The sequence below is a fragment of the Rattus rattus genome, chromosome X, assembly GCF_011064425.1.
Source record: "Rattus rattus isolate New Zealand chromosome X, Rrattus_CSIRO_v1, whole genome shotgun sequence".
Taxonomy (NCBI): domain Eukaryota; kingdom Metazoa; phylum Chordata; class Mammalia; order Rodentia; family Muridae; genus Rattus; species Rattus rattus.
Genome location: NC_046172.1, coordinates 86,862,619 through 86,887,057, shown reverse-complemented (window position 1 = coordinate 86,887,057; position 24,439 = coordinate 86,862,619). Strand labels below are relative to the sequence as shown.

At 41.5% G+C, this 24,439-nt stretch overlaps 1 protein-coding gene across 1 annotated transcript in view; it reads left to right on the top strand.

Moving 5' to 3' along the window:
• The first annotated feature begins 379 nt into the window (after positions 1–379).
• The window catches only part of Btk (Bruton tyrosine kinase), a 38,571-nt gene continuing 14,511 nt past the window's right edge, over positions 380–24,439 (top strand). Inside the window, 8 exon segments of the mRNA XM_032889760.1 lie at positions 380–472; positions 8,783–8,905; positions 8,907–8,957; positions 9,640–9,744; positions 14,101–14,169; positions 17,242–17,323; positions 23,037–23,165; positions 23,551–23,618. Coding sequence (XP_032745651.1) covers positions 8,813–8,905; positions 8,907–8,957; positions 9,640–9,744; positions 14,101–14,169; positions 17,242–17,323; positions 23,037–23,165; positions 23,551–23,618 — 597 coding nt within the window. The 5' untranslated portion in view covers positions 380–472; positions 8,783–8,812.

The following is a 24,439-nucleotide window of genomic DNA, read 5'->3' as shown; positions in this document are numbered from 1 at the left end:
AGGAAACCTTAAAGACACTGGCACCTCTCTTCTTCCTGTACTGATCATCCCCCACAGTCCTTTAGGTATGTCATCCCTTTGCTCCAGGAAGGAGAGTCTGATGACCTGTTTGCTCAGCCTAGCCCCATCATCTTAGGGGACTCAACCACTGCAGTAATGGGAAGAAAGTGTCTCTCAGAGCCGGGCTCTATGGGTGTAATGGGGGGGGAGGGTTGGAGGGGGAGCGGAATGGGGGGCAGCTGGAAGCAGATACCATATTGCTAAGAAGAAAAAAAAGGCATTGGTTTAAGTCAGGAAACAAAAAAAGGGAACTGAGTGGCTGTGAAAGGGTGGGGTTTGCTCAGACTGTCCTTCCTCTCTGGACTGTAAGAATATGTCTCCAGGGCCAGTGTCTTCAGAGATCGAGTCCCACCTTCCAAGTCCTGGCATCTCACTACGTCTGGGAAGCTACCTGCATTAAGTGAGAACTGAGGTGGGTCTGGGGTGAGGCAGGGCTTGGGCAGCAGCCATAATTCCTTCTGTTGGAACCCTCGAAGGTCGGACAGGAAGCATGGCTGCTTCCATCTATCTACTGGCGGAGGAAGCTCATGGAGAGTGGGAGTGTCACCAGCAGAAGGCCTGGTATTCCCTTCCAACACTGGAGGGAATATAAGGGTCTTTTGAAGACAGCGACTGTGATGGGGTGGTTATAGGAACAGGAAACCTGAGGTGTCCATCTGAAAGGACAGCAAATGTTGGAGGGGAGCTCTGCAGCTCGCGGTGGGTAAGAGACTCCACAGGCAGCAGCCAGGTAAAAGCAAGTCGTTTTTACCAAACACAAAATGGGTCCTTGTATCGATGAGAACCTTAGAAGAAGGAATTCCAGGAGGCTGCTTGGTCTGCAAACCCTAAAATAGCTCATGTGTCTCAAACGGCAGTGCTGAGGAAAGGTCTGTGCTACATAGGGTGGAAGCAACTTGTTTTGCCCTGCAACAGGCCAAATAGTACTAGGATAAGGGCTGGCTCATAGGACGGATTGCGTGGAGGCTGTGGCAGCCTCGTGGTTAATAGTGGGTAGGAAACAGAGCCAGCGGAATGCAGCCTCTGCCTCAGCCAAGACAGTGTGGCCAACCCCTGAGGTCTCCGGAAAGGTTTTTCCTCTTACAGTTACCTACCATGTGCATGCTGTCTTTTCTCTTGGCTTCATTATCTTTCCTCTCATTTCCTTTCTGCTCTCTCTCCTTCCTCTTCCTTTCCTGGCCAGTATCCCCCTGATCCACAATCAGCACTTAACAGCCTTTTTAAATAGCATCAAATTTGTCCTGCCCCTTTCTCCTCGGGCTCCTTTGTTTTTTTTCTCCTATCCGCTCCCCATCTACCTGTTCCTTTGTTCTGGACCGTTACTGCTAGCGCTTCAAGTGTAAATAAATGTAAAGTAGTTAAGGCCCCTGGCAAGAGTAAGTGCTGGATCTCAGCAGTCGTTACTAGTTTGGTTCTACCACAGTCCTGCCAGTGCCCAGTAGGGTTGGCCTAGGGGCAAATAGAGAGAAATGTTTGACTCTGCTTAGATCAAGCTGATGGAGACATGCTGAAACGAGCCTCCAGACATCCAAATGGAATCATATCCTCCTCAGTACTGAGCTCTCAAGGTTGGAAGGTTTGACCCATGCCAAGCATTTCCAGGGACAGAGCAGCAGCTGTCCAGAGGCTGAGGTTGGGGTGGGTGTATGCAGCTCAAGGCCTATCCACCCATCCTCTCTGTTAGGTAAATGCCTTAGCTCTGTTCTTTCCCTCATTTTGTTACACTTCTGAAGCAAGGGCACTATTGCCTTTCTCAATTATTTGAAATGAGCCACAAAATGCAAATTCTCGTGGAGACCTAAAGTATTACAGATTCGCAGTATCCTTTAAGCCTTGCCTTATCCATTGTAGACTATGTATTTATCTTTTTATGTGGAAGAAAGGTCTTGCCTACCTAGTCAAGGCTATGTAGCCCAGACTCAAACTTGTGGTCCTTCTGGCTTACTCACCTGCATGCTGGGATTACATGAGGACGTTGTCGCATCCACCTGACCTCTATTTTATTTAGGCCGTTTAATCTATTTGCTTGTGCAAAAAAAAAAAAAAAAAAGATTACTGTTGCTAATTGCTATTGATGTTTTGTTTAGAATCTTCGCAAATGCCTATGGGGGAGAAGTAGTGTAACTTTCTGTCTACTTGTAGGGTCTTGGTGCAGTTTAAACAGGCACTATGATGTGTTCTTTCCATCTGAGCAAATTTCCTATAAAGTATCTTGTCAGTGATCTGGAGCCATAGCAGGAAGTCACTTCGATATAAGGGGGAAGATATCTCTTCTGAAACCCAAAGTTTGGGCGTTCTCCAAACAGTCATATGTATCGGTTTCTCTACTTTTCCCTGAGCAGTGCTCAGATCTAATTGCTAACCCCTGAAGAGAAGGGACGGCTAGAATTCAGGGGCACAACAGAACACAGAAGAGCTAGAGGTGGTGGGCACATTGTAATCGGGGCAGGACTAACGAGGCTGAGGCAGGAGGTTTGCCTGGAGTTCCAGACCAACCTGAACCACAGAGGAGGAGGAGGAGAGGAGGGGGGAGGAGGAGGAGGAGGAGGAGGAGGAGGAGGAGGAGGAGGAGGAGGAGGAGGAGGAGGAGGAGGAGGAGGAGGAGGAAGTAGTTGTTGTTATGGAGGAGACTGACTTTTTTTACTCCAAACCTGCTTGGTTATGCATGAAGCCATCAGGGGAGGGGGAGGGGACACACCTCTGAGGAGCCTGAAACAATTGGGCCACGTGTAACTTTCAGTTTGTTATGGAGGTTTATGTACAGTAATTGAGCATCATCTTAGAACTTTATAAACCTGGGGTGTCTAACCACAGGCATTCCTCCCCACTGCCCACTCTCTGAATGCCCTCTTCAAAGACGCCTCAAAATGCAAAAAACTTCAGGTTATTTGAACCCTAGCTTTTCTCACGGCTGACCGTCACCAAAGTGAAAATAAAGCCTGACTCTATAAAGAAATTTAGAGAGTCATGAGCAATTGAGTTTAGACAAATGGAGACAAATTAAAAATAAACTGGTTTAGTGAAAAGTGTAGAATAAAGCCGGAGTTTTTGTTTTTTTTTTTTTTTTAATCACTGAAAGTGACATGAAAATGAAGTAAAGATGTAGAGAAAAGAACTAAGTCTCTCAAAGCCTGCTATTAGGAGCAGAACTTGGTACACTATCTCTGGAGGTAGTTTGGCAATATGTAGAGAAATGCAAAATGCACACACAATTTTTCACATTTCTATATATATATGCATATATATTGTGGTGTGTATATGTGTGTTTATGATATGTGTGTCTGTTTCTGTGTACATGGTGTGTGTGTGTGTGTGTGTGTGTGTGAGGTTTTTTTCATGGTGTAGATGTGTATATGTATCTGTGTGTATATATCAGTACCTGTATGGTGTGTGTGTGTGTGGTATGTGTGTGGGTATTTTGTGTGTGTGTGTGTGTGTGTGTGTGTGAGAGAGGTGTGTGTGTGTGTGTGGTGTGTGTCAGTGTGTATGCATGCACAAGTGTGTGCCGACGCCTTCAGAGAGTGTCAGAGTTACAGGATGCTGTAAGTGGCTTGATATGGATGCTGAACTGAACTCCAGTCCTTTGGACAAAGAGCAGGCACCCTTCTTACCTGCTGAGCCATCTCTCCATTCCTCCTCCTCCTCCTCCTCCTCCTCCTCCTCCTCCTCCTCCCTCCTCCTCCTCCTCCTCCTCCTCATTTCTCTTTGTTATTTAGATTTTGAGACAGGGTTTCGCTGTGTATCCCAGGCTGGCCTTAAACTCACTATGTGATCCTCCTGTCTCAGCCTCCTGAGTGCTGAGAGGGCACTCATACTTCATAGCCATGGCTAGGAATAATGGTAAAGAAAAATCTTAGAACTGTTTTGTTTTGTTTTTTTTTTTTTGGCAAGAAGTATGTTGCATGGCAGGATGAATGGATATATGGATAATTTTAAACATAAGTAACCTATACATGATATGTGCAATATGATTCCAAATCTAAGAAAAGTGCACAGGAAAAAACAAAAAGATGCCATGATTCAAATACACCTATATAGGAAGTTTGTGGTTGATTTTTAAATTTTTAATATCATTAAACTTGAAACATTTTCTACAATGAATTTGCATTATTTTGACCTAATAGGGAAAAATAAATGTTTAACCAAAGGGAAACAAAAAATCATTTGAAAAATAAGCCAGATATAATGGAAATCTTCGTTATAAATCTGTTCACCTGTTGTGTTGACAAAGTAAGTATTTTTCAGTCAAATTTGAGCAGTGTTTCCTGAGAACTTATCGCTAACATTTGGGTTGCCTTGATACTATGAGCCTGGCATTGTAAAGACATTTCTTCTGCCTGGGCTTGATGATATATGCCTCTAATTCTAGTACATGGGGACGCAGAAGCAGGGAAATTCTGAGTTTAAGGCCAGCCTGATCTACATAGTGAGTTCCAGGATAGCCAGGACTATGTAATGAGACCTTCTCAAAGAAAAGAGAAAGGAATAGAAAAGAGGAGAAGAGAAAAGAAAAGAAAAAGAGCTACTGGGTTTAATAGCACCACATAAATTGGGTGTGGGAATGCAGGCCCATAATCCCAACACTCAGTGCACAGAGGAAGGAGAAGATCAGAAGGCCATGGTCATCCTTGACTACATAGGAACAGCCTCAGCTGGTAGGGTGGGAGGAAGAAAAATCAACCTAAATCAACCTGGGAAGTAATAGCATGCTACAGAAACTGCAGGCGCTATAGATGGATGAAGATGGACAAGGTACACAGGCTACACATATTAATTTTATTATGTTTGTTGTCAAGAACCAATGAAATAACCCATGTAAGATGTTGGTCAGAAGCTGGGATGTGTGGCTCAGTGGTAGAGCTCTAGCCTAGCCCGCACAAGGTCCTGAGCTTCATCCCTAGTACCACAAACATAAATGATAAAACAATCTAAAGTGCCTGGCAGCTAGATGACACTAGAACAGGACTTCTTTCCTTTTTGTTTCATAAAGAATAGAAATAGCCAGATGCTTGATGGCCAACTATCAAGAGCTTTAAAGGAGAAATAATAAGAAAATGCTACTTCTTTGATATTCTGGTTAAGTAGTTCTGTTGGAGTACTATTGACTCACAGCTCTCTCATCAACTCTCTCCAATCATAGGCGAGCTGGGTCATTTCCTCCATATTGCTCCAGTTGTTTCTAGTAGTATTTCATCTTACCCTAAGCAAGGATAATTGCCAGTAATGATTTCATTTATTGATTCTTCAAGTGCTATTGATATTAATGCCTTGGCATGGTGCAGGTTGTGTGATAACTGAACTCTGACTAATAGGCTTCCTCTTTTTGAATTCTACTGCTGCATATAGAGCTGAGAGGCTGCAAAAAGGTGCCTATGTGTATTCCTTGTATTTGGATTTTAATAATGTTACAACACTGAAACTATGTGTCACACCAACAACTCGGATTTTCTCCCTTTTCTTTCTTCCCACCTGTATGAAGCCCTCTCAGTATATGTGACATTTCTGTTACTTCAGTTTCCACTGAGTCTCTCACCCCTTGACTAACACATGCAAGGTCAGCTCTCATCATGCATATTTTTGTGTGTGTTTGAATGGCGTCTATTAGCCAATGAAATCACTAGAGGCAAAATTAGAGCTTCCCACAATAAGTAGCTCCAAGGCTCTACCTGTTATCTTCTATATTATTGGCTAATGGACCAGAGGTACCTAAGAAGGAAGTACCTCCTTTTTAGGCTGTGTGAGTCTGGATTGCATTCTAAGGAAAGGAAGAAGAACGAAAGGATAGCAAACCATGGACATTCCAGTAACCATGCAGTTCAACGGTCTAGAGGTAGAGGCTATCTTACTCCTTGCTCAGAGGGGCATAGTGGCTTACTTCCTCATATTAGACTAGCACTAAACCTTACCTCGACACAAGCACTGTACAAATTGGATTTGTTCAAAGAAGGAAGGAAGGAAGGAAGGAAGGAAGGAAGGAAGGAAGGAAGGAAGGAAGAGGCAACAGCAGCACATGTCTTACAGGACATTAGAGCAGGTATCAGGACTGAAACTGACACTGGGTCTAAGCAGGAACGTGTCCACTAAGATCATACAACATAATAGAAGGTAAAAAGGCTCATGGTTCCTTGGGATGCATTTGACCCTCTACTGCTCATGCTACTCAGTTTCCTTAGGGTTTTATTTTGCCTTCTGTAATTTGGGTCTTTGATTATGAAAAGACACTTGATTGTAATTCATCATGAAGCAAGAGTGATATTATCGCAAATGGCTTAGCAGTCAATAAGTAATAATGACTTATTAATTGCAATCAATAAGTGATAATGACTTATTAATTACAAGCAACAAAGTGATAATTACTTATTAATTATAATTAATAAGTAACGATGACTTATTAATTACAATTACTAAGTAATAACCAAATGATAAGTAATAATAACTTATTACTCCATGACATAGCAATTAATAAGACTAGAGTATAAGGTTTGCTGTGTTATCACTGCTTGTGAGTAATTGGAGAATTATGCTATTAAGCGAAAATTTGGAGGTTGGCTGAAACTGAAGGTAGGACTGACGGCTTGTCACTCTGGTGGGAGTTCATTTTAGGCAGAGGGCAAGAAAGGGGACTTATGTAGCAAGGTGAAGGGAAAGGTTTGCATTTCTGCATCATTTCTTTTTAAAGATTACTAACAAAACATTAACCCCAAGCTGGAGAGATGGCTCAGCCATTTAGAGCACTGACTGCTCTTCCAGAGGGCCTGAGTTCAAATCCCAGCAACCACATGGTGGCTCACAACCATCTGTAATGAGATCTGATGTCCTCTCCTGGTGTGTCTGAAGACAGCTACAGTGTACACAGATACATAAAATAAAGAAATAAATCGTTTAAAAAAACTAACCCAACCCCTTGCCAGAAGGCAGCAGCAACTGTGCCATAGACAGAAGGCAGAGATCATTCTGACAGTCTCTGAATCCATTTTTGTCTTCTCAGTATGGTAATAGAACTGTCTGGGGTTGGGGATTTAGCTCAGTGGTAGAGCGCTTGCCCTAGGGGCAAGACTAGGGTTGGTCCCCAACTCCAGAAAAAAAAAAAAAGAACTGTCTACACCACAGGAAAGGGCAAAACAACTGTACATAGCACCAGGATTTAATTAAAAACCACCAAACCAAACCAAACCAACCCCAAACCCCCCTTGTTCTCCCTGCTTTAAAAAAAATCACCTTTTCAGAGGAAAAAAAGTAGAAGTGCTGACTTTATTTATTTGGCTTTTATAGTGCCACAAAAAGCAAAAGGTATTTCGTGAGAATAAAATTTCACACTCCTTCCAGGGCAAAGGCCTCTGATTCTAAGCTAAGTTCCAAGGAGATATAATGATTTTTTTGTTACTCTGTGGTCCGTTTTTATGACTATCATCTTTTCACATATCTTTCTAATGAAACTTTAGAATTGGCAAAATTGTGTGTAAACTTTAGGCAGATTGAGGTAAGAGAGAGTGTGTGTGTGTGTGTGTGTGTGTGTGTCTGTCTGTCTGTCTGTCTGTCTGTCTGTCTGTCTGTCATTCTTGAGCTGTGCTTGGTGTGCATACCTATAGTCTAGATAGCACTGCAGATGCTGAAGCAGCAGAATTGGTCTGACGTCTGGCCCTGTCTGGGCTTCCAAATGAGTAGAAGGTCAGCATGAGCTACATTGGGGTTTCAATCCTCAGCACCACAGAAAAGCATTTGATGGCTTTGTGGAATTTTCTGGAGAATTCTAAGCATATTTCTCTTCCTAAATGAGCACAGCTGGCATCCTTAAGAGTAACATAGTTACTTTACTTTTTAAAAAATATAGATGTTATTTTATTGTATGGTTATGAGTGTTTTGCCTGTACTAACATATATGCACCACTAGCACAGTGGATGCCCAAGGTCAGAAGAAATCACCAAATCTCCTGGAACTAGGGTTACAAGTGTTTGTGAGCCATCATCTGGGTGTCAGAAACTGAATCCCGATTTTCTGCAGGAACGAGTGCTTTTAACCATGGCTCCATTGATGAATCACTTTTACCTGGTGCCATCTAAGGAGAAGGGAGAGGGAGGCCGGAGTGCTAAAGTACTGCAGGAAAGCTGAAAACAAAGCTCTCCTTTACATCCTGGTTAGCAGGGAGTGAGCTAAGTCACCTGGCTGGCAGTTACTGTGTGCTCATAAGTACAGGTGAAGCCTCCATGTCCTTTTTAGCTACAGACCTGAGCGGGTAACTTTCGATAGATTACATCATTGTTTAAGATCCTGGGAACTGAAAGTTCAGTGTGTGCCTTAGTGACTTCTGGTACTTGAATTATCCCTTTGAGCATATCAGGGTCAACGGTTTCACAGAAAATTTTGCAGTTTACAGATTTGGAATGTGTCATAAAAGGGTAAATAGTGTAATGTGGTGTCTAGATATTCCTGATCACCCGCGGGCACATTGTTGGCCTACAGAGCATTCAGTTCCCTTACACAAGAAGCCCGGTTTTATAAACTCAGCACATAGAATCAATCCCCTGGTTAAATAGTATGCATTCACTGTACTTGAAATTTGACCAAGTTGGGGACTGTGAAAGAAGACGTTCAGGCAGAAATAAGGCTCCTTGCTAGTGCTATCTATTTGTGTTTTGTTTACAACAGGTAGCAGGGTTAAGGCAGAACCAGGTCGGACAAAAATGACTATGCTAGAACCTTAAAACCTTTTACTATCCACAGCACACAGACAAGTTCCAGAGAGAGGAAGCCATGGCTGCAGTGATACTGGAGAGCATCTTTCTGAAGCGCTCCCAGCAGAAAAAGAAAACATCACCTTTAAATTTTAAGAAGCGCCTATTTCTCTGACCTTCTGCTGAAACTTTAATTACTATGATATGACTTTGAGCGTGGGTAAGTTTCCCAAATTCTGACGCAAATTTCACCATTTCAAGGACATAGTCTTGGATCTTCTGTGAGGCACGAGATATGTCTTCCATGGTAGCAAGGGTTGGTGGGTAGGAATTAAGTAGACCTGAGTACATCAAACTCAAAAAAATATTTCCTAGCCTAGGAGGAGGTACAGTTATGCCAGGGAAAAAAGTCAAGGGTGTTAGGAAGCTATTCAGAATGTCTTACCATGGGATTGTGTGGTTGGTAAGAACTCACTATATGCTTGTTGAGAATAAAATCCAAGAACTTGACATTGCTTTTTTATTTCTGTTGGAAAAATGCATATAATCATTTATTCTTCTATGTTACCTGCTTCCCTTTTGGTTTTTAAAGGTTAGATAAAATGTTGGATTTTTTTTAAACTAACAGGTTCTGCCAGGCACAGTGACACATACTTTTATTCCCAGCACTCGGGTTTATGTAGTGAGTTCTAGGCCAGCCAGGGCTACATAGTGAAACCTGTGTCCAAAACAAACGAACAAAAACAAAACAAAACAAAACAAACAAACAAACAAAAAACAAAAAAAGGTTCTGTTAGGCTGCAAGTACCACCTCACCACGACAGTGACTAGATAACAGTGTGTAAATATCTGGTTGCTTGATCACTCGTAATCTTTCTCCATTTTCTTCCTCATTCTTTCCTTCAGAGAAGAGGCAGTAAGAAAGGTTCAATAGATGTCGAGAAGATCACCTGTGTTGAAACAGTAGTTCCTGAAAAAAATCCCCCACCAGAAAGACAGATTCCAGTTCCGGTAAGATGAAGCTTGTGTCAAAGAGGGGGAGCTACAGACTGTAAGGCGCTTGAAATTCTCAAATACTCCAAATACAACGGTGGTGGTGTAGTGCATTGTTTTGTTTCCTTAACAAATTCTTCACAGGGAGCCAGCAAGATTGTTCAGTGGGGAGGGGAACTTGCTGCCACGCCTGATGACTTGAGCTCCATCCCTGAAAATTGTCCTCTCACCTCCACCTAAGAATTGTGCCTCATATGTGGACACACACGCACGCGCGCGCGCGCGCACACACACACACACACACACACACACACACACACACACACGAAACAGATAGCAAGAATGCAAGAAAAATAATTGTTTTCATTCAGGCTGGATATGGTAAAGTGCTTGCCACAGCAAGCCCAAGGGGCTTCAGAATCCCCAGAATTCACCTCAAGCCAGGCCTGGCAGTGCATTTGTAAACTCAGCACTCCTATGGCAAGATGGGAGGTGGAGACAGGAGAATTCCTGGAAGCTCAAGGTCCAACTAGTCTGACATATGCAACAGCTGAAAAGTGATCTTGTCTCAAAGAAGGTGGGAGGTGAGAACTGATACCCGAGGCTGTCCTCTGACATGCACAGGCACGCTCCTGCAAATACATACATACATACATAAATACATACATACATGTTTTAAAAATTGCTTTCTTTTTTGAAGATTTACTTTTAAATATGTGTATTATGTTTATATGTGACTATGCATGTTATATATATACATACATATATACATACATATATACACACTCATATACATTATATAATTAGAATATAATATTATTATATACCTTGACTTATTTTCTTTGGGAAGGAGTTGGTATTTTAGATTTTTTATGGGTGTGTGTAGCATAAGCTTATGCAAATACACGTGAACCTGTTTGAGTGTATGTGGGAGCCAGGGACCTTTCTCTGTCAGTCACTCTCCTCCTTTTCCGTGTAAACTTTTAAAATTATATTTATCTGTGTGTGTGTATTATGTATGCATGTTTGTGTGTATGTATGTATGTATGTACTCGTTATTTATTTGAGACAGAGTCTCACCATGTAGTGATTGCTAGCCAGGAATTCCTTATGGAGACCTGCCTGAGTTAGGCTCACCTGCCTCTGCCCCCTCAGTGCTCGGATTACAAGTGTGTGCTAGCAGGCCTGGCTGCACTTAGTTGTTTGTTTGTTTGGTGCATGTAAGTGGGTAGGTTCAAATGCACCACAGCATGAATATGGAAGCCAGAGGTCAACTCATGGAAATCAGGTCTTGCCTTCCACCATCAAGTTCCTGGAGATTGGATTGACGTCACCAGGCTCGGTGACAAGTGCTTTGACTCTCCGAGCCATTTGGGGAACTGGAGTTACAGACATTTATTAACTGCCAAGTTGGTGTTGAGAATCAAATCCAGGTTCTCTGAAAAACAAAAAAACAAAAACAGCAGACATCTCCTTAGAAACTATCTCCCTACCCCCCTTTTTAAAGGTTTACTATTTGTGAATGTTCGTGTGCATGTATGTGCACTACATGCATGCCTGCTACCTGGTGTCAGTGGAGGCCAGAACACTGCATCAGTTCTGCTGTTTGCTGGGTCCCCTGAAATTGAAGTTGCAGGCAGTTGTGAGCCTCCATGTAGGGACTGGGAACCAAATCCTGGTCCTTTGCAAGATTAGCAAGTACTCATTGCTTTTTTCTGGATTTTCAACAGGTGTGTGTGTGTGTGTGTGTGTGTGTGTGTGTGTGTGTGTGTGTGTGTGTGTGTGTGTGTCCCTAGCTATCCTGGAACTTATTCTGTACACCAAGCTTGGCCTCAGCTGGCCTCAGAGTCACAGAGATCTGCTGGCCTCTGCCTCCCTAGTGCTGGGATTAAAAGTGTGTGCCCCAAACATTTTTAAAGGTATTTGAGTGTTTTTGCCTTACGTAAGTGTAAAGATGCTAGGTTGCATGTCTGCTGTGAATGAGTCAGAAGAGGGTGTCAGAGTGACTGGGCCTAAAGTTCCAGGTGTTTGTGAGCTGTGGTGTGAGTCCTGAGATGTAAACTGGTCCTCTGCAGGAACAGGCTTCCACTCTTTAATTGGTTGCGCCCATCTCTCTCCAACTCCAATAATGCTTATTATTTTTGTTTATATTACATTTCATTTTCTAGACGTTGCTGAAAATCTATGTAGAATTTATTTCTCCCATTCTCTATAACATGAGATATTTCAAATAATAGTTAATTTTTCAGAGAAAACATATTTTATTGCTGACTTATTTTTACCTATAAGATTAAACAATAATGTGTCATTTGTGAATTGTATGTTTCTTTTTTGACCACTTTTTTGAGGCATTTTGAGGTATTTGAGTTTCTCCCACTTTCAAAGGCATCTTGATATAAGACTATCAGTCCTTTGTTAATATTGTGTTGAAAATATTCTTCCAGTTTTTTAGTCTTTGAATTTGGTTTTGTTTTATTTTATTCTGCCCATGCCTCTTTCCTTCCTCTTCCCTATATGTCTCTGCCCCTCCTCCCCTCCCCCCCTCCCTCTCCCCCTCCTCCTCCTCTTTCTTCAAGAAATGGTCTCTGTATGTATTTTCCAGCGGGCTGCTGGTCTTGACCTTATGTAAAGCAGCTTTCTGTCTCCTAGATAGTAAGTTTAAATGTATATGCCAACACATACAGCTCTTTTTTCTTTTCCTTCTTCTTCTTCTTCTTCTTCTTCTTCTTCTTTTTCTTCTTCTTCTTCTTCTTCTTCTTCTTCTTCTCCTTCTTCTTTTTCTCCTTTTTTTCCTCTTCTTCCTCCTCCTTCTTTTTTTTCTTCTAAATTTTCTTTTTCTTGATATTTTTATTTATTTATATTTCCAAATGTTCTCCTCCCCATGTTTTCCATATCCCTCCCTGTTTTCCATATCCCTCCCCCTGTTTTCTCTATATCCCCTTCCCTGTTTTCCATATCCCTCCCCTGCTTCTGTGGGGGATGCGCCTATCTCAGCCACCCACCCAACCTCAATGCCCCTCTGGCATTATCTTACATTGAGGAAATGAGCCTTCACAGCACCAAGGGATTTTCCTCCTATTGATGCTGGACAATGCGATCCTCTGCTGCATATGTGACCTCTTTTTCTGTTTGTATTTTTGACAGTCTGACAGTCTCCCTCTGTAGCACAGGTAGCCCAAGTTGGCTTAAACTCCCTCTGTACCCAGGCTCCCAAGTACTGGGATTACAGCTGTGTACCATCACACCCACATCCTCATTTCTCTATAATTGTTTTTTGGCAGTGCTGGTAATTGAGTCCAGAATATCGTGCATATAAGGCAAGCACTCTAGCAGTGAGCTACAGCCCCATCCCATCATGCTTCTACTTTCATCTTATTTGCTTAATTCTATCCGAACTTTACATTGGAGTGTGATGTGAAATAGCAATCTAATTCCTAATTGCTGAGAAACTACATTTTTGCCAATGTTTTGAAATACCTATGGATCTATTGGAATGGAAGTAATCATTAAGAAATTATTTTGGTCCCTGGAGAGATGGTTCAGTAGTTGAAAGCAATCGTTCCTCTTTCAGAGGCATAGGTACAGTTTCTAACATGTGACTGGATGGCTCACCATCAGTACAACTCCAGGTCCAGGGCAAACCATGCCATTTTCTGGCATCTATAGAATAGACAGGCGACTAAATACAAAATAAATATTTTTTTTAAATAAAGGTCTGACATTTTTGCTAGAGTTTTTTGATGCCATGGGAGAAGATTCCCAGTACTGAAAGAAACCTGGAAAAGAGCAGCACTCCTGTCTTAGTTACTTTTCTATTACTGTGTAAACACCATGGCCAAAAGAACTTATAAAAGAAATGTTCAGGGGCTGGAGAAATGGCTTGGTGGTTAAGAGACAGCCTGCTTTTCCAGAGATCCTGAGTTCAATTCCCAGCAACCACATAGTGGCTCACAACCATCTGTAATGGGATCTGATGCCCACTTCTGGCATGCAGGTGTACATGCACATAGAGCACTCATATACATAAATAAATAACCATTAAGAAAAGAAATGTTTAATTTGGGGCTTATGGTTTCAGAGGGTTAGAGTCTATGATGGTGGAGCAGAGGCATGTCCAGAGGAACAACTGAGAGCTTACTTACATCATGGTCCACACCTCAGAAGCTGAGAGGTTGAAAATGAGTCTTTTGAAACCCCCAAGCCTATCTCCAGTGACACACGTCCCCCAAGTACAACACACGTCCTAATCCTTCTACCAAAGATTCCACCAACTAGGGACCAAGTATTCAAATTCATGAGCCAATGGAGGCCATTCTCATCCAAACCACCACAGCATCCATAGGTAACCAACTCTATTTCCTTTTTTCATTACAGAGGAGGGGTGAGGAGTCTAGTGAAATGGAACAGATTTCAATCATTGAAAGGTTCCCGTACCCATTTCAGGTGAGTTATTTTATCTAAGGCACTCGGAAAAAGCCTCTGTAATGAGTAATTAGAAATGAATTGAAGGATACTAGGTCCCAGCGAGTAGAAATTGAAGCCATCAAGGAAGACATGTTAAGGAACCAGGCCTGTTTGGCCCACTGCACAGTATGACAGTCATTAAATTGAGTTTCCAAGAGAGAAAGAGTTTATTTACAAGGTAGAAATAGGAGACGCATATCTCAAATAGTCTTCTTTGCTAGGGTTGGAGGACATTTATTGAGAATATAAGCACGGCAACTTAAGGTATGGACACAGGTGGTTAAAGATAATCAGTTGTTGGCAAATGCAGAATCAATTGTCACTGCTCTTCCTGGGACACATATTCAGAAAATGTATAATCTGAGGGTGGAGTTTTCATCTCTATTAGATCATTCTTTGAGGATCTGTACCGGCACAAGTGAAGAGCCAATGGTTTCTCTTAATTTTCTCTCTCCACACTACCCCTTCTAATTTTTCTCTCTCTCAGCCCACTCTCTGTCCCTCGAATCCCCTTCTCCTAACCTCCCCCAACCCCCGTTCTAACCCTCTTCCTTTCCCTCCTGACCCCACCTCCTTTTAGTCCTTTCCCTTTCTGTCCTAAACTTTCCATAACAATCTTCCTCTTCCTCTCTCCTCCACCAGTTTTAAAAATGATAAGATCTCTACAAAAGATGTAAGGCAGTTCTCAAACTTACAATCCTCCTACCGTAGCCTCCCAGCTGCTGGGGTTACAGGCTTACTAACTATTGCTACCACACCCAGTCAGAACTGGTAATTGGTTGGTAGAGACCTTGAGCTCCTTGAAAGGTAACCCAGGCAAAAAATTATTATAATTAATCTTCTGTCTGAGGTCTTTGCAACAAAGCTGGGCTGGCTAATACATACCTCAGCTGTGTTATTTGCAGGATTAATGGGGTGTTTTTGAAGTCAAATAAAAGCAAACAAAAGGTAGGTTAGTAGATGAGATTAGCCCAGCTGTGTTTGTTGACTGGTAATGACATAAGTTAGGATTCTGTCCTTCTATGGAGTCTTAGACATCTCTACGTCTTATTTTCTGAATTCCAACATTCATGAGATTGGCTCTCAGGTCCTTGGAAGATACTTTTGAGCTGCAAATGACTTATATTTACTAACAGAAGCCCTTCATTTAGTAAGTATGCCGCAGAAGCCTCCTGGGCAGCAAGACTAACAGGCAGAAAGAAAAATGTAAATAAGCAAAGGCTTATTTATTTACTTACATTAAAAGCTTACATGCAACATATGAAATTGACAAGCATATTTGCTTTTGTGTTTTCCCCACCTACCACAATTTCTTTCCATCTACACCTCAAAAAGGTTGTAAATCAGCGGTAGCCATATTCCGTTATGTCTTCTTTGTGATGAGTGAATTGAGAAAGACACTCTGCTTATTGACTGCTCATCTCACTTCCTCCTGGTTCTGCATGTCTATTTAATGGTGGTCATGTGGGTTGAAAAGGCAGAAAAGGGGAGGGAAGGGATAGTATTAGGAAGTTCAGTAGGGGGAAGGCTTATTAGACACTCATATACTCTGGTCTGGTCTAAACAGATGGAGAGTGTCTTTTTGATAGATGCAGTGCAAGCCATAGAAGAGAGTACGATTTGGGCTTCCAGTTGGCTTGTTTGTATCCTGAGAGCTGGGTAGGTCACATGCAGTGAATGTAGCAGCCTCTGAACAGTGAAAGTCAGAAAAGGAAGTGGAAAGTCTCAGGAGAGGGGGTTTTCTGTCATAGATTTATGAGCACAGCAAGACCAACGGGCAAAAAGAAAAATGTAAAATGATTTCTTTCATGTTGCTGACTGTTAGAAAACTTGTAAAGGTAGGGTGTTTGTGACATAATTTTGACTATCGCTGCCTTGGAACTTGATCTTGTTTGGCTGCATGAGCAGATAATGAAGAACAGCATTATATAATTCATAATTCATAATTCAAAAAACTGTATTTGACTTTAAAATTCATTGTGTGATATCTATTAACTTTATGAGAGTTAGACCTCAAACTTTTTTGAGACATTATTTCACTATGTACCCAAGGCTAGCCTAGAGTTCACCATCCTCCTGCCTCAAGTTCCTGAGTAATGGGATTACAGGTATACGTCACAGGTATATGCTTGACTTTAGAACCAAATCTTTCACATTTTATGCATCTCTGTAATACTTAACACAATGAAAATGGTGTTTGAAAAATACTGATGGATTTGATGATAGTCCCTGATATATACTTATTCAATTTGAAACAAATTTGTAGTTCTTTTTTTAAAAGATTATTTATTACATATTAATATATTGTAGTTGTCTTCAGATACACCAGAAGAAGGCATCAGATCCCATTACAGATGGTTGTGAGACATCATGTGGTTGCTGGGATTTGAACTCAGGACCTCTGGAAGAGCAGTCAGTGATCTTAACTGCTGAGCCATCTCTCCAGCCCCAAATTTGTAGTTCTGATTTGGGTTTGTTTTGGCAAATATTAGTGAGAAAACGCTACTGGAGAGAGGTGTAAACATCACAAATTAAAATTTTACTCCCTCTTATCCTAGCCAAAAATAAATAAATAAATAAATAACAAGAGTTTAAGTCATATAAATTACTCCTTCAACTTTCTCCCATATAACCCAAAATTTAATACTCAGATCATAAAATATCCTTTGCTAAAGGAAAAAAATCTATCAGCTAAAGAAAACATTGGAAACTAATTAGACATATAAATTAAAACACACATTAAGGGGACTTAAGAATATTCAAAAGCTAAAAAGTTTGAAGCCTTACATCCTTGGACATGAGGAGTTCAGGAATTCTTTAGGTGGTTTACCTAACTCCTGGACCAACGCTAAGTGAATACCCTGTTTGTTTGTTCTTTTTTTGTTTTTCTTTCTTTCTTTCTTTCTTTCTTTCTTTCTTTCTTTCTTTCTTTCTTTTATTTTTTGTTTTTCTTTCTTTTAAACTGTACCTTAAACCTTACTCATTGCTCTGAGATCTTTCTTCTTACTTTCTGAGGCCTAACTTTGGAATTTGGTGTGTTTGTCATTCCAGGTCGTATATGATGAAGGACCTCTCTATGTTTTCTCCCCAACCGAAGAGCTGAGAAAACGCTGGATTCACCAGCTCAAAAATGGTGAGGATCGCTTTGAAGTTAAACTAGTTTTAGAAAGGAAAATAAGGAATTTGTAAGAAAGAGAGGAGAGGAGGGAGAAAGAAAGAGAGAAGGAGAAATAGAGAAAAGAAAAATAAATTAATGAAAGGGAAAAGACTAAGCAGGGGGTAATAGAGGAAGGCGAGGAGAGTGAGAGTGTTTTACCTCAACAGATTAATGTTCCATCATAGGAATAAAAGATAACTTTATAAACTGAGAGTTCTAACTGGGTTCCATCATCATCTCTCCAGCACAAATTTGTGCTTTAAAAATGTGGCTATTATTGGTGGGTGGTGGTGATGCTGCTGCTGGTGGTGGTGTGTGTGTGCGTGCGTGTGTGGGCAATAATGGACAACTTTCAGTATTCAGTTCTCTTCTTCCATTGTGGGTTCCAAAAATGGAACTGGTGTCATTAGGTTTACATCGAAAGTTCCTTTTTCCGGGAAACCATCTCACCAGCCCTCTCTAATGCAGTTTCCTAATCATGGGACACCTTCATGTTCTGATTTATATAACAATATCATGTAAATGCTGCACCATTTACAAAGCCGGTGTATGACTCGATGATTATACAATATTTAACTTGCTGGGTATGAGATGCCTATCTATAAACATTCATTAGAAGGAGTGCTAGAGTGTTTGAAGTCAGAGTCAAAGAGCTTAGCCACTTTCTCCCATTGATTTTTGCCAAATAGGCCATGGGCTTCTTTGTGGTCCAGCTTTTTCTCCCAAATGGCCATGATGATAACGCCTGCCATCCTCACCTCCAGAGTTGCCTAAGAATCAAAAAACATTAACATGTTTTAAAAGTATGGGCTGAGAGATGGCCTAGAGGTTAAGAGTACTGACTGCTCTTCCAGAGGTCCTGAGTTCAATTCCCAGCAACACATGGTGGCTCACAACCATCTGTAATGAGATCTGATGCCCTCTTCTGGTGTGTCTGAAGACAGCCATAGTGTACTTATATATAATAAATAAATGAAAACGAAAATAAAAAATGTATGAAAAAAAAAGCCATAAGGGACTAGATAAGCCAGAGGCAGCCATCTCTTTATTGTGGGTAAATGTCTTCCAAGGAGCTACTTTGTAGTCGTTGCTTTGTGGAGACCTAAACTTGAACATTTCCTCCGCGTTTCACCACACAGTGATTAAGATAAGCTTCACTGTAAATTCGTGCAGCACAGGATGCATGCGCATATTCTAGTGAGTATATATAGCTACGTGTCAAGTGACTGAGAGATTAACTGGTTGAGTTGACATCAGGAAAGGCTGCCTAGAGAAACAGGAAGGAGGGCAGACTGATAACGGCACAGTTGGGCTAGCATGACAGCCCTTTGTCTTCACGGACATTTAGATTTCAATACTTGGTGGTTGGCCTTGTTCGCTCCTTGAAAGTATAACTAGTATAAATTATAATCACCAACTGTTTCGAAATAAAGGAGGAAAGGAAGAAAAGGGCCATTGATTTATTGAATTCTTACTGTGCATCAGACACTGAGCTAAGTAACTTGTTGTATGCATTATTGGATTTCATTCTTGCAATAATCTTGGACTAATAGCAACCATAGCTAGCACCCTACAGGCATGAACTATGCTCCACTGTCTGTGATTAAGTGCTTCAAATGTATTGGCTCATTTAATTCTCTCAATTGTTTTATGATTTACCATTTCCTATTTCCAGGTGAAAAGAATTGAGGCTCAAAAGTAACATAACTGCCTATGAGCATATAGAACAAAGTCAATGGGGAAGCCTGATATAGGCTTGAGACTCGGTCTCAAAATGAATATCTGTTCTAAGCCAGAGAAGAATTCCTAAAGACTGATCTAAGAACTAGAGAAGGCATCTATATTTGTACCTCTTTGGCTCTGTTGACACTGTTTCATTAACAGTTTTTGTACACAGAAAACAATTGAGTAAAAAAAAAAAAGACACGCATATTGAATTTTCTATGGGAGTTAAGTACCTATCACTAACCCAGGTTCTGCAATGCTGGCTGACAGCGAGTTAGTTAGGAAACAGGAAACCATGGGCAGACTATCTGAGGAGAAGCTAGGGAGAAATGTGTGAGTTAGCAGTTCTTTCACACTTTGAACACTCATTTCCAAACCAAGATCATTAACCAAAATGACCGGAGGCTAAACATGAAGCTAAGATAGCAGAAACATTGTCACTTCAGTTACATTGTTAATGGTCCCTAGACTGTGTGGCTAGGGACAGTTTTGCATTCTCTTCTGTTTTGCTGAAGATACCTCCAATCTACATTGCCAAACCAATTTGGACAAACCCCAGAAGACAACGCAGGAGCTTTCTTTTCTAGCAAGTAGTATTGTTGATGAGAGATTTAGATGAAAGTCTTAATAATCTCGGGTTAGTCCTAATAATCTCAGGTGCTAATGGTGAAAAAAGAAAAGTGCTGTCCTGCTTGATGTAGTGGTGTACATCTTTAATTCCAGCACTCAGAAGGCAGAGACAGGAGGTTCTTTGTAAATTCCAGGCTATCTTGGTCTACATAGAGAGCTCTAGGCCAGCCAGGGCTACATAGTGAGACCCTGTCTCAAAACAACAATAATAAAAAAAAAAACAAAAAAACCCCAACAACCAAAAATCTTTATTAGAAACCTTCGAGTCTTATTATAGTGATACTATCCCTCTCTTGGGTTAAAAGCATCAAATGAAAATCACCAACATGCAAAGGAAACGACTTTATCTGAGTATTGATTACTGCTGGAGGGGTATTAATCATAAAGAGGAATGGAGGAGCCTTCCAAATTATTAGGTCCAAGTGAGGTTAAACAGTGAGTGATTAAAGTGGCTTGCTATACACCGTAGGTCTGTGTCATTTGTCCTAAGAAAATTGTATTTTCTGTTTTCTATTTCTTCTTCTTCTTTCTCCTTTGGATAACAGAAATGGACCTATGATCTATACGTCTTTTGTTTCTCTCCCCCCCTATCTCTCTTTCTCTCTTTCTTTCAGACACTCTCACTATGTAGCTTTGCATGACCTGGAAATTAAGATCTAGAACTTTCCATCGACTTTTATCTGTTGTGTATCACAGAGATCTGCCGGCTTCAGCCTTCTGAGTGCTAAGATTAAAGGCACGGCACACTACACCCAGTGCTGAGAGGCTTCTGAACAAATATATTACAAAAGGAGACCTCAGGAAGCTTTATTTCCTCTCACTAGCATACATGCATAGACTACATTGTCAGAGTAGGCCATTGTTAAGTCTTCTAGTCAACTAGTGCCCTGACCTCCAGAAGGCAGAAAGGAGCTAGAGGTCTTGACTGCCACCCACCATGTGCTTGGTAGTGGTACAGAGGAACGCTGACATTTTGGCAGGGGAGTTTGGATAAAAGACTCAAAGCTCGTGATGAAAAGCTCAGTGGAGCAGCATGTGCCTAGCATGCTCAAGGTCTCCATTTTAATCCACATAATTACCCCATCCCCAATTAAGTCCATGTTGTGAAAAGCATCAAAAAGTCATCATCTTTTTTGTTTCTTTTGTTTTTGTTGTTGATGTTGCTTTTTTTGTCGTTGTTATTGTTGGTTTGCTGGTTGGTTTTCGTTTTTGAGAGAGGGTTTCATGTAACCCAGGCTGGTCTCAAACTGGCTACGTAAATTAAGGATGGATGGTCTTGACCTTCTGCGTCTACTTCCTGAGTCCTGGGATTACCAATTACTACGCCTGTTCTATGAGGTTCCAGGGATTGAACCGGGGTCTTTGTAGCTAAGCAAGCACTCTCTCGACTGCGCTACATCCTCAGCTTCAGGATTTTGTAGTGTATTTTCCCCAGCCAAAGCTTGAACTTCTGCTCTTCCTGCCTCAGCCTCCCAAGTGCTACTTTGGACTACACAAGGAAACCCTGGTGCAAAAACCAAAACCAAACCAAGCAACCAGTCAGCCAAAACCACGACCATAACAAAAAAGCACTTTTAAGTTATTTTCCACACTGGAGTGTTTTAGTTTTGTCTTATAAAACCTTCCTAACAGTGACGTGTGTGTTTGGAACAATCCGGCTCTTGTTCTCAGCGCTCACCTTCGCCGATTGTTTCCACTGAGTTTACTTCTCTCGGTTATCAGACACCGTGGTCCCTAGGTGTCTTTTAAAGTATTTACTTGCTTGATTATGGGTATTACTGTGGGCATTTGTATGTCGAGGCCATCTGTGAGCTCAGAAGAGAACTTTGGGCGAGTTGTTTCTCACATTCCGTCTTATTTCTGAACCAGGCTCTCTCCCGTTTGCTACTGTGTTACTCATTCAAACTCTGGTGGATTTTCCTGTCTCTACCTCCAGTCTCCATTCTTTTCTCTTTGACCTCCTTCATGGTAGAAATGCTAGTTACTGATTTGTGCCACCACATTTAGCTTTTTAAATGGGGTCTGGGAATGCAATTCAGGCTGCTAGGGTACTTTTACCATATGTCTGTCTATCCTGCCCTACATACATTTTAAAAGCTAAATTGTTTTTCATACAATATACTTTGGTCATGTGTTCTACCTTCCCTAACTCTTCCTAGAATTTGGGATAATCCTCCCCACCTCCCTACCCACCCAACTTTACATTCATTCATTCATCCATCCATCCATTCATCTCTCTCTCTCTCTCTCTCATCTCTCTCTCTCTCTCTCTCCTCTCTCAAAAAAATGAAAATCAAAACAAAAAAACAACAATAAAACATTAAGACAAAACATCCTTTTGAAATTGACTACATTGTAAGGTTCTTGAGATGCCACTGAATAAATGAATTATGAAGTTATTACACCTATATGCAAACCAGTTTGTGTCCATTACTTTGATTTCTGGGAGATTTTTTCTTTTGAGCCTGATTACCAGCCCTGTAAGGGAAATGGAACTGTGTATGTATGTTTGGCAATAAGATTATACAGCACCACCACCACCACCACCACCACCACCACCACCACCACCACCACCACCCTCACGCAAGCCTATCTTAGTCAGTGATAGAGGAAGCTGAGAAACTTGGTGTTTTTGGTTTGTATGTATGTTTGGTTTTTCCTAAAGGCAGACTCACTTGCAATTTCCCTCAAGCTCAGCTCTGTTGACTACTCTATATACACAGAAAGCCTAATGCCGTAAGTTCTGCCAAAGGCAATTCTGTGACTCAGGATCCAGGCCGAGTAGCTTATACCTGGAATCTCAAGACACGGGAGACTGAAGTAGGGGTCATTGATTTTGAGTATAAGGTCACTCCAGGACACATCTTGAATTCTAGGACAGCGTGGGCTACAAAGTGAGACTCTGTCTCAACCAACAAATAAGAAAAAAAAAGATGACTCAGTAAGTGGGAAACAGGAAATTGGTGTATTAAAATATGGAATGAGTTGAATGTGGGCACATTTATTTCCCTCATCTGGTAAACAAGCACAACTCACAACTGCCTTGTAGCATAAAGACTCCTAAGAAAACATAGATATCATCTTTGTCACTGGCTTCTAGAGCTATCAGCTAGTCGTCTTGTGCTGATCGGAGGATACTCATTGTGACAGACCACTAAAGATAACTGAGGGAACCTCTTGTGAACCAACTGGGCTGCTTGCTTTCTGTGTCCTTCAGAGTGCTTGAGAGGAGAGACTAGTTGTTTTGCTGCTCACCACTTCTGGCAAAGGGAAAGCGGGCAGATGGCGTGTTGTCTGGCATGTTCTATGTGGTCTCTCCTCTCTCTTGCAACAGTAATCCGGTACAATAGTGACCTGGTGCAGAAATATCATCCTTGCTTCTGGATTGATGGACAGTATCTCTGCTGCTCTCAGACAGCCAAGAATGCTATGGGCTGCCAAATTTTGGAGAACAGGAATGGAAGTAAGATATCTAATCGACACAACCCCCCCTCCATAACTTCCTTCTCTGTGCGTCGTCGTGTTGCTGAGGATGGAACCCAGGCTTTCATATAATTGGGTCCCTATCCTGATTTCTCTTTATTTTGACGTTATTTCCATCACACTCTCAAGGGTCTGTCAAATTTAAAGACGCAACACAATTTTTGCACATTTTCACCGCTAGGGGCGGGATTAGTTAATGATGGCTGAAACTTAGCTGGTATGCTCAGATGTGTGACTAAGCACCAAGAATCTCTTTCTGACGTGCAGAAAGGCAGTGCCTACAACAGCAAAGCCCTGGACCAAGTCTGTCTCGGGGCCCTCCCCTAAAGTGCATTTTACACTGTTCCTGGCTTCTTGTTTTACAGGCTTAAAACCTGGAAGTTCTCACCGAAAAACAAAAAAGCCTCTTCCCCCTACCCCAGAGGAAGATCAGGTATAAAGGGAAATTACATACAGCTGTGGGTTAAGTAAAAATTTGTTGTCACTGGGCATGGTGACACACATCTTTAGTTCCATCATTTGGCAGGTAGAGGCAGGCGCAGGTGGATCTTTTAGGAGTTCGAGGCCAGTCTGACCTACAGAGTGAGTTCTAGGACAGCCAGAGCCAGAGATCTTGTCTTAACACACACACACACACACACACACACACACACACACACACACACACACACACACACACACACGGTGATGGTGCACGATTTAATCTGGAGAGCACTTGGCAGGTGGATCTTTCGAGTTTGAGGCCCACCTATTCTACAGAGTGAGTTCCAGGACAGACAGGGCTACACAGATAAACTGTCTCAAATGACAACAAATGCTGTCAAACACTGACCACACATCAGAGTCTTAGACTTGCCTAGAATTTAGGAATACTCACTAGTATTATGTTGAGCAAAAGGGTCTGCCCATCTACTTAGATTTCCTCTTCAATAAGACAAGGGCCCTATTTAATGTAAACACCCCCCTTCCCTCCCCCCTTTTTTTGAGATGGTGCCTCACTATAAAGTGTCAGCTGTCCTGGAACTCACCTTGTAGACAGGCTGACCTCAAACTCACTGAGATGTCTTTGCCTCCAGAGTGCTGGGATTAAAGCTCACCATGTCCAGCTTATTTTTTCAATTAAAATGTTTTCAAACATATAGTAAGGCAAAAAGAATTTAGCACTGAGCCACATTTAAATGCTATCATTATTTCCCACTTGTTTCTCTTATTCCCTTTTCATTCTGAGATTGGGTTTCATTGCATACTCAAATG